The 10399-nt window shown below is 50.2% G+C and overlaps 2 protein-coding genes across 2 annotated transcripts in view; one reads left to right on the top strand and one right to left on the bottom strand.

Moving 5' to 3' along the window:
* RFXANK (regulatory factor X associated ankyrin containing protein) overlaps positions 1-2279 on the top strand; it is a 5710-nt gene extending 3431 nt beyond the window's left edge. The window contains exons 6-8 of the mRNA XM_003796656.3: positions 358-424; positions 831-911; positions 2058-2279. Coding sequence (XP_003796704.1) covers positions 358-424; positions 831-911; positions 2058-2128 — 219 coding nt within the window. The 3' untranslated portion in view covers positions 2129-2279. The remainder of the gene's footprint in view (positions 1-357; positions 425-830; positions 912-2057) is intronic.
* NR2C2AP (nuclear receptor 2C2 associated protein) lies at positions 2266-3838 on the bottom strand. Its single transcript, XM_003796657.3, has 5 exons — positions 3461-3838; positions 3222-3312; positions 2896-3001; positions 2748-2815; positions 2266-2449 (listed from the first exon to the last, which is right to left on the bottom strand). Exons 1-5 carry the CDS (start codon positions 3496-3498, stop codon positions 2330-2332), a joined length of 423 nt encoding a protein of 140 aa, XP_003796705.1. The 5' UTR covers positions 3499-3838; the 3' UTR covers positions 2266-2329.
* Positions 3839-10399: the final 6561 nt, after the last annotated feature.

Consider the following 10399-nt stretch of genomic DNA (forward strand, 5'->3'; position numbering starts at 1 on the left):
AAAAAAAAAAAAAAATTAAACACAACAAAATTTTTGAGTGTTTGCAGGGCACTAGGACTGCTCGAGGCACTGGGAACATAAGTCAGACCCATTCCCAAGTTTGCGGGAGGCAGACATGTAACTGGACCGCTGAGATGTAATGAACAGTGCTGTAATGGCACACAGGCAGCTCCAAGTACTCAAAGAAGATCAGGGAGGGCTTTGTGTAAGAAGGGTCATGACCCAAAGGACAAGAAAGACTGGCCAGGCGATGAGCAGGAGGAGGAACTATGTTAAATTAGAGACCAGAGAGGGAGGTACACTGTGAGAATTGGGAAGAGATAAATTGTTGAGTTTCCCTTGCCTCTCCCCCAACAGAATGGAGGGACCCCACTGCTGTATGCTGTACGTGGGAACCATGTGAAGTGCGTTGAGGCTTTGCTGGGTGAGTGGGAGTAGAGACTGGCCCTGAGGGCCCCAGAGCTGCAACTGGCCTTCCAAGAATCCTTATACTGTTCCTGAAATGGGTGGTGACAATCTACTTCTCTTAGAGGCGGGGATTTGGGAAGAGGAAATGTTAGGATAATGTAAGGATCTGGCCAAAGGGTTGAACACCTACACCTTCCATGCTTCAGGGACCCTGGAGCCACAGTCCTCAGAAGAAATTAAGCCTTAGAGGGGTGGGGCTGTTTCCAAGGCCAAATGGACAAAGGGCAGACCCATGGCCACATGGTAGGTCTTGAGGTCACTGGATCTCCCAAGTCTTCATGTCCCATTCTGGGCTCCTGCTGCTAGGCCAAGCTCCTCCTGCTAGGCCAAGCTCCTCCTCCAGCATCTGTTCTGCTTTGCAGCCCGAGGCGCTGACCTTACCACTGAAGCTGACTCAGGCTACACCCCGATGGACCTTGCTGTGGCCTTGGGATACCGGAAAGGTTGGCCTGAGACCCATGAAGCAGCAATGGGGTGCCATAAGCAGGGAACCACAAAGGGGTACATGGGTTATCCTCTGAGAATAGCCTCTGAGAATGTTTGAAGACCATCAGGGGCCATGGTTTACCTGGCCTGGGTATGTCCCAGTCTTAACTTCTGGACTGTCTGTGTGTTGGGGTAGGGAGACCATTGGGTGTCAGTGAGTGGGCTGTGGTGTGAACACACAGGCACTGAGAGGCCAAAAGAGGCCCCAGCCCAACCTTAGGATGTTGGGGATGGGGGGAGTCAAGGAGGTATTCTGGGAGACCAGAAGAGAGGTAGACAGGGCTTGGCGCCTGTGGCTCAAGCGGCTAAGGCGCCAGCCACATACACCTAAGGTAGCGGGTTCGAATCCCCAGCCCGGGCCGCCAAACAACAATGATGGCTGCAACCAAAAAAAAAAAAATGGCCGGGTGTTGTGGCGGGCGCCTGTAGTCTCAGCTACTTGGGAGGCTGAGGCAGGAGACTCGCTTGAGCCCAGGAGTTGGAGGTTGCTATGAGCGTGATGCCATGGCACTCTACCCAGGGGGATAGCTTGAGGCTCCGTCTCAAAAAAAAAAAAAAAAAAGAGAGGTAGACAGCATCCAAAGAGAGGCAGCCAGGCCACTATGAACAGGGCCACTGAGGCCAACCCTGTCTATGGTGGGAGATGGTTTTGAGCAGGGAAAGATCCCAGTTTAACTCCCTACTTCCTCCCTGACAGTGGGACCTCAGTTTTCCCATCCATGTAATGGGGAGATCCTAACAGAACCAGCTCCCTAGGGTCATGGTGGGGATTAAGGGCTTAGGAAATATTCTCCTCCTTTCTTTGGAGTTTTATTCCATTTGAAACAGAAATCATTCCTTGCCACCCCTCTTGTCTTTTCATAAAAATCAAAGTTCACCAACTTTGGTAGGAAATACTTTTATAATTTTGGAAAACCACATAAAAAAATGGATTTTTACAAACTTACAGAAGTTGAGCTTCCTGGGATGGGATGTGGATCTTTCATCCAAGTCCCAGGGCTGGGAGGCCTCTGTTTCTCAACTGGGGGGAGAGTGCAGGTTGGCTGTGCCTCTCTAGCTCCCAATTCAAGCTCACAGTTCTTTTTCCCTTGCCCTATCTCTAGTCCAACAGGTGATTGAGAATCACATCCTCAAACTTTTCCAGAACAACCTGGTACCTGCCAACTCTGAGTGAAGGCCACCTGCTGAGGACTCAGACACTCAGGGAACAAAACAGTTAACTCAGAGCTGGGGGAACCCAGAACTGGCTTCCAAGGCAGCTCCGGGACAGGTGGTGTGAGGGGACCCTTCCCAAGAGGAAGCAATAAACCTGTGCAGAACTTGAAGGACTTCACTGTATTGCTTTGTTTCCCCCAAGGGCTTCCTGGAGGAGGTCTTAGACTTTCTTCTTTCCCAGTACCCGCAGGTGGTAGATGACCACACGGCCAAAAAAGTCAGTAGCATCCTCAAATGTTACCTTCAGCCGGTCTACTTCAGCAGCTGGCACAGAGAAAGTGTGATCACAGGCAGTCAAAGGAAACAGGTGGCTTCTTGTTTCCCACCTTCCAAGCCCCACCCTTCCCAGACCTGGGCTATAGTTCCATCCAGCTCAGACACCACCAATGTGTTGGATGACCTGGGCAAGTTGTGGGTTGCTCTGATCCTATCACATAAAACAGGTGGTCATCACCCCCATTTTACAGATAAGCAATGGAGACCTAGAAGTCACACACCAGGGTTCCCACTCAGGTCTGGGTGAGCCCAAAGCTTTCAGAGGCCCATGCCACCCCACCCCAAAGACCACGACAGGATATCTGAAGTGAGTTGCTATCCTCAGGATAGAAATCCACAATCTTGCTCAGAGCTTCATTTCCCTGTGAACCTGCAGCAGAGAAAGAGGAAGACAGTGAGTGTGAAGGGTGGTAGTTCCTGGACCCACCACCTCTCAGGATCTTCCAGTACCTTCTAGGCAGCAGTGGCGACTGGAAAAGCCCCCCTGGAACTGGATCTGCAGCTGGGAGACACAGACACGCTGGGGAAACTCTAATATCACCCACTGGGAGGGGCCCTGGAAGCAGACAGGGAAACTAAGGTCCATGGTCAGTACAGGCTCAGAGCCCTGCTCGGCTTGTCTTTCTCATTCACACAGTCCATGAAACAAACAAATTGGGTACATGTGTCCTTCCTGATACCCACTAGGCCCTCCTCCCCTGCTGAAAGTTGTCAAGACATCCTGGACTCCTGAAGCTGATTGACGCCACGGATATTGGGCCTGGGAGGCACCTTACCTGATCAGAGTTCCAGCACGTCTCCTCATCCTGATCGAACAGGTGTTTCTTTCCAAACTGCCGAGTATTGCGATTCAGCACGGAACTCACCCTAGAAGAGGCACCAGTATGATCTGGGTGAGGAGAGGGACTGAGCCAGCTCCCGGTGCTGCGGAGGGTGCTCCTCCCAGTTTTGTCCACTGAGCTGGGCTGACCTCAGCCTTAGGGCCCTGACACTCTCTGAACCCCCAGGCTCTTACCTGCTTACTGTCTCTGGACAAACCAAAGAGTGGGTCATCTCGGTTCCACAGGAGCTCTCAGGGTCTGGGCTCAACTTGGGTTTGACTCCTGACACCACCTCAGCCACAGCGGTTACAACCTTGACCACGTCCCTGGCCTGCACATCCTTACCTGTTAACTCTGGCCTTGAGCCGTAACTCCCTTGCCTGTCCCAGTCCTAAATGTCTCGATCACCCTCCCACAGGCCAGAACAATTTAGGAGTGGTGATCGGAGAAAATGCCAATGACCAGAGGTTAGGCTTTTCACAGGAAACAAGTTTCCCGCGGGTTTGGGGGACGGTCGTCCCCTATCCGAACCTCAGTTTCTCCCGGATCAACTCTGCAAACCAAAACCTGGGACCCGGAACAGCGTGAGTGCGGCGCATGCGCAATGTAATTCAGGTACCGCCCTGCTGCCGCTCCTAGGGCAGGGTTTGATTTCACCCCGCCCCTTCATGCCCTCTTCTTAAAGAGCCCAGGTTCAACGTTTAAGGTGGAGAAAGAAGGCGTTCTGTTTTCCGGGTGCTATTCCTTGGTAAGGGATGTAGAGCACTGGTTTTGGAATCCGAGAGACTTCCTATAGCGATGGCTTCCTACTCGAGAAAGTGCTGAATACACTCCCTAACTGCTAATGCAGTCTGGGAACCCCTGAACCTCATTGCCTCCCAGAGGTCAAAGCAAGAGGGATGAAAAAGACCATGATGTTGGGAATATCAGGAGTCCTCATCAATCTCCTTTGTCCTTGTTAGAACATAGGAGACCTGTTCGCCAAATCTCCCTTTCACGTAAGACATCAAGGAAGACTTCAGAGAGAGTGGTGGGGGCATGGAGATGTGTTTTGAAGCATGAACAGGAGTTTGCCAAGTCAGATTATGCAAAGCTTCAGATACCAGGCTAAATATTTGGTTCAGTGATTCACTAGACAATTCCTGCCTTCCTCTACTGTCACACCCTTTTCCTCAGCCCTGTGCTGGATGATGTTAGGGGTGGCAAGAGACATCAGTTCAAACCCAGTTGCTGAATGAGGAGACCCTGGTCTGAGCAAGATAGAGATAGACACTCTGTGCCCCAGAGGATCAGGGCTAAGCCAGAGGGTGAGATAGGGCTGGAGGAGCAGGGGCTTTAACCTGGAGGAAGAGGAAGGATCCTGAGAGAGATTTTTGACCTGCACCTTCATGGGCTGGCCGAAATTCACTAGGGTAAGAAAATGGGGGGGGGGGGAGGGCATTCCAGGCAGGGAGAACAGCATAAGGAAAAGCCTAATTGGGTGAAAGACCATGAATTTCAATAAAATATGTGGAGCTGAGACCAGGTGCAGTGGCTCATGCCTGTAATCCCAGCACTTGGAAGGCCAAGGTGGGTGGATTGCCTGAGCTCACAGGTTCTAGACCAGCCAGAGCCAGAACAAGGCCTTGTCTCTAAAATTAGCCAGGTGTTGTTGTGGGCGCCTGTAGTCCCAGCTACTTGGGAGGCTTAGGCAAGAGAATCGCTTAAGCCCAGGACTTTGAGGTTGCTGTGAGCTATGATGCTACATCACTCTACCAAGAGTGACAAAGTGAGACTCTGTCTCAAAGAAAAACAAAAGAATTATAGTTTATATATGGCCATATATATAGCCATATCCTTCTAGGCCTGGAGCGATCATGAAAGGTATTTGAGAAAGGGCAGGTTGCCATCTGATCTGCATGAATGGAGGGTTCCCAGACAGAGCAGTCCCTGGCAGGAGACTGTTGTCCCTGGCTTTAGCTGAATGGTCTGGCATCCAGCCCCTTTCTTCAAGGGCTGGGGGAATGGTCCCCCTGGCATCCTGCTAGAATCTGCCTGAACTCAGTCCAGGATGGGGGCTGATGGGGAAACTGGGTCACCCACAGAAGGGCTGCCTCATAAGCCCTGCCTCCCAGGACTTTCTGCATTCAGACATAGTCTGGTGCCACCAGCTTTGCTGATCTCAGGGATGGGACTGGAGATAACAGGAAACACTCCACCCCCGCCTTCACCCTCAGAGGAAGTTAGGAAGAGAATGGACTCTAGAGAACCCAGATCTGGTGCAAATCTTGGCTGGACCATCACTGGCTGTGTGAATTTAGACAAACATTCTGACCTCTTAGTTTCTTCATCTGTAAAGTAGGGGGAATTCTATTTACAGGACCATTAGAGGACTCAGGGGGCTCTTTAAGTTGACACATAGCAATAGTGGCTGACATTTGTTGAGAGCCCACTGTGTGTCTGACTTGAAGCCATATATTTTTTGCCATCCATTGGCCCATTAAACCTGCCTTAGCGGGAGGTGCCTGTGGTTAAAGGAGTAAGGCGCCAGCCCCATATGCCAGAGGTGGCGGGTTCAAACCCAGCCCTAGCTAAAAACTGCAAAAAAAAAAAAAAGAAAAAAAAGAAACTTGCCTTAGCTGGTCCCTGTCACCCCTATTTTATAGCTGAGAACACAGCAACTTAGCCAATGTCCCCCAGTGAGATATGCATGGCCCCAGGGCTCTCCACACCACTCCTGGCCTTGGCATGGGGCCACCTTGTCCAAGGGGGTGAAACCAGCTCCATACCCTCTTCCCACCTCCTCACCCCACTGGTGCCTGGGTATGAAAGGACCTCCTTTTTCTCCAGGGAATTAACAGCTCCAGGCTCCTAGCAGGGCAGCCAAAAGTGGTCCATTCATTCTCCTGAGTGATGAGAGACTAAGAACTCCCACCCATGCCAGGAAATGAGGCAGGGAGAGCTCTAGAACAGCGGTTCTCAACCTGTAGGTCTCGACCCTTTTGTAACAATAAAAATACTTCCTGCATATCAGATATTTACATTACGATTCATAACAGTAGCAAAATTACAATTATGAAGTAGCAACGAAAATAATTTTATTTTTATTTTTATTTTTATTTTTTTTTGTGACGGAGCCTCAAGCTATCCCCCTGGGTAGAGTGCCATGGCATCATGCTCACAGCAACCTCCAACTCCTGGGCTCAAGAGAGTCTCCTGCCTCAGCCTCCCAAGTAGCTGGGACTACAGGCACCCGCCACAACGCCCGGCCATTTTTTGGTTGCAGCCATCATTGTTTGGCGGGCCCGGGCTGGGGATTCGAGCCCACCACCTTAGGTGTATGTGGCTGGCACCTTAGCCACTTGAGCCACAGGCGCCAAGCCACGAAAATAATTTTATAAAAAAAATAATAATCTTGGCTCGGCACCTATGGCTCAAGTGGCTAAGGCGCCAGCCACATACACCTAAGGTGGTGGGTTCGAATCCAGCCCGGACCCGCCAAGCAACAATGACGGCTGCAACCAAAAAATAGCCAGGCATTGTGGCGAGCGCCTGTGGTCCCAGCTACTTGGGAGGCAGAGGCAGGAGACTCGCTTGAGCCCAGGAGTTGGAGGTTGCTATGAGCTGTGAAGCCACGGCACTCTACCCAGGGGGATAGCTTGAGGCTCTGTCTCAAAAAATAATAATAATATTAATCTTATGGTTGGGGGTCACCACAACATGAGGAACTGTATTAAAGGGTTGCGGCATTAGGAGACATTAGGAAGGTTAAGAACCACTGCTCTAGAAGGTTCAAAAGCAGCTCCTCTGCTTTTGGGGGGAAAAGGAGGCACAGAAAAGCAAAGTCATTTAGCTATGGCCACCTTGGGGGACTGGGATACAAACTGCAGTCTGACCCCAAAAATCTTCCCACTGGGCTGAGATCTACATTTTTCAGGGAGAAACTGGAATTTCAGAGAGGCTGGGGATTTGCTGAAGTCACACAGCAAGTATGGGTCAGTGGGGACTCTCTCTGCATTGGCCCCATTCATGTGGAAAACATAAATCTGTCATCTTGGAGCAGGACAGGAAAAGGCCCTTGGTTAGCTTTAAGCCTGAGGAATGGGTGTAATAGTTTCCCTGTGGTCTCACCCTGAGGTGAGTGCAGAGGAAGGAGGGTGTAACAGAATCTCTGAAGCCTGAAACCCATAATCTGTCCAGACTGGGTCTAATTTGCCTGCCAGGATGTGTCCAAGTCCAGCAGGGACCAGCACAAAGTAGAAGGATGCTCACTGAATGCTAGCAGGGGTTGTTGGTGCTGGTGAGGTCTAAGTGTGGCATTATACTGGAGGTAACAGTGCGAGTGTGAGTGAGTGGCTAGGTGTGCAGGGACTGAGATGAACATACGTGGGAAGATTTAGACCTGGTGACAGTAGCTGGGAGGCTTGTATATGTCAGGGTTGATGACATTAGTGCCCACTGAAGTTTGTTGTGTGCTCAGTATCTCTGTGTGTGGCCATACCTGGAAACATGGTTGGGTGTGACATCTTAGGGCAAAGGTGAGCTTCCTGTGGCTCAAAGAAAGGTGAAGGTGATTGTGAACAGCAATGAGTGTGTTTGAGCACAGAGGGAGGCTAGATGCAACCTCACTCACAGCTATGCATTTGGTCATGCAGCAAGCTGTATGCGATCAAATGTGGTTGTGTGGTTGTGCATAGCCAGATGTGGTTTGGGATAGCCAGGTTTGATTGTGCATGGCCAGGTGTGATTTTGTGTGTGGTCAGGTGTAGTTTTGTGTGGCTGAGAAGACTTGTGGGTGGCCAAATGAAGTTGTATGAGAGCTGACTGTGCTATTAGTGTGGTTGGATGTAACTATGTGTCAATGGTGGTTGATGACTTTGTATGTAATTTGACCATGTGCCACTTTGGATATGTTCTGAGATACTTGGGGGGACACTGTTCACTGCTGCGGCCCAGCTCTGCTGGATGGCCTGGCCTCCCCGCCTCCACTCTGGCCCACTAGCCCCCTCCTCCACTGGTATTAGCCCCTGGCTCAGACCTCAGTGTTGGTGAGAGGGGGACAGAGAAGGCCCTCAGGGATGGGGCTGGGGGGGTCTTGTCCAATCCCAGCTCTGGCCTATAAATAGCTCTTTGAGCCCAGCAGATTCCCAGGCAAGATTGCCTTATTCAATCCCCCGGCAACAGCCCGCCTCCGGGCCCCAGGCCAGACCCTCTAAGCTCAACTCTGGTTCCTCTAGGGGAGATCAGGGGGTAGGGAAGAGGAGGAGGGAAAGGATGGGAATAATTGAGAGTGGGAGTCATCTCTGAACTCCCACCAAGCCAATACCCATGCTGTGCATTCTTAGGGAGGTGATTCCATCTCTGTGAGCCTCAGTTTCCCCAGAAAACTGTAAAATAAGCAGCAGCCTCTGCTTGTGTGCTAACTTCCCATTTCCTTCTCCCAGCAATCTATAAGATGGGGACAGTTGGGCGGCACCTGTGGCTCAACAGAGTAGGGCGCTGGCGGGTTCAAACCCAACCCCAGCCAAGAACTGCAAAAAAAAAAAAAAAAAAAAAAAAGATGGGGACAGTTCATTATTCCCAGTTAATTAATTAATTTATTTATCTGAGACAGTCTTACTCTGTTGCCCAGGCTAGAGTGCTGTCAGCAACCTCAAACTCCTCAGTTCAAGCAATCCTCCTGCCTTAGCCTTCTGAGTAACTGAGACTACAGGTGCCTGCCACAATGCTGGGCTAGTTTTTCTTTTTCTTTTTCTTTTTTCTTTCTTTCTATTTTTTTTTTTTTTTTTGAGATAAAGTCTCACTATGTCACCCTGCAGTGGCATCATAACTCACAGCAACCTCAAACTCTTGGGCTTAAGCAATTCTTTTGCCTCAGCCTCTCAAGTAGCTGGGACTACAGGCACCCAGCACAACACCTGCCTATTTTTTTTGTTGCATTTGTCATTGTTGTTTAGTTGGCCAGGGCCAGGCTCAAACCTGCCAGACTTGGTGCATGTGGCTGGCGCTGTAACTACTGTGCTAAGGGCGCTGAGCCTGGGCTAGTTTTTCTATTTTTTTTTATTTTGCAGTTTTTGGCCAGGGCTGGGTTTGAATCCGCCACCTCCAGCATATGGGGCCGGCACCCTACTCCTTTGAGCCACAGGCGCCACCCTAGTTTTTCTATTTTTAGTAGAGACAGGGTCTCACTCTTGTTCAGGCTGGTCTTGAACTCCTGAACTCAAGCAGTCTGCCTGCTTCACCCTCCCAGAGTGCTAGGATTACAGGTATGAGCCACTGTACCTGGCCAATTATCCCCATTTTAGATGGGGAGACCAAGGCACAGGAAACCAGATGGCTTGCCCAGAGTCACACACTCTTTGGTTGCTGGTGACACAACTGTTACCCGAAGTCACATCAGCTGAGATCCCTGACCTGCAACTCCCCTCTGTGACATGGAGTTGGACAGTAAGTGCAGCCACTCTTTGTGTCACCTTAGACCCTAGGCTGCCCCTTCCTCCCTTGGGGTCTTTCTTCATCCCTCACTCATTCCCACTTGCTCTTTATAATCTTGTGGAAACTATCTTGTCCTCTATCTGTCTCTCTCCCCACCAGACTGACACTCACTCCAGAGATACTCAAACACACACACACACACACACACACACACATGGATGTAAGACTCCAGTGGTGGTGGTGGGAAGCCCATTCTCAGCTGTGAGATACCGAGACTACAGGAAGGTAGGCAGGGGATGGGGCTGACTTCTCTAGGATTTTTCCTCACCTCATTTCCAGTTTTTTATTGTGATAAAATATACATAACACAAAATAAAGTATGATTTAGTGGCATTAAGTACATTCACATTATTGTGCAACATCACCTCTATCTAGTTCCAGAACATTTTCATCTTCCCCAAAGGAGACCTGGTTTCCCTTAGCAGTCACTCCCCATTTCCCCTGCCCCAGCCCTGGGAGACACTAATCTGCTTTCTGTCTCTATGGATTTGCCTGTGCTGGACATTTCATGTGAATGGAGTCACATACTAGGTGGCCTTTTGTGTCTGGGTTCTTTCATCCTGTTTTCCAGGTTCATCCCACATTGTAGCAGGTGTCAGAATTTAGTCCTTTTAATGGCTGAATAATATTCCATTGTGTGGATCTAGGCTTTTTTTTTT

Source organism: Otolemur garnettii, unplaced genomic scaffold, assembly GCF_000181295.1.
Source record: "Otolemur garnettii isolate 467f Iridium unplaced genomic scaffold, OtoGar3 scaffold00105, whole genome shotgun sequence".
Lineage (NCBI taxonomy): Eukaryota > Metazoa > Chordata > Mammalia > Primates > Galagidae > Otolemur > Otolemur garnettii.

What these genes read in the sequence shown, in the direction of transcription:
- NR2C2AP (XM_003796657.3), bottom strand. Translation starts at nt 3,498, where the DNA reads ATGACCCACTCTTTGGTTTGTCCAGAGACAGTAAGCAG. An exon ending in TCGCCACTGCTGCCTAGAAG is followed by an intron (nt 2,816 to 2,895) that starts GTACTGGAAGAT and finishes TCTCTGCTGCAG; the next exon opens with GTTCACAGGGAAATGAAGCT. An exon ending in AGGATAGCAACTCACTTCAG is followed by an intron (nt 2,450 to 2,747) that starts ATATCCTGTCGT and finishes GCCTGTGATCAC; the next exon opens with ACTTTCTCTGTGCCAGCTGC.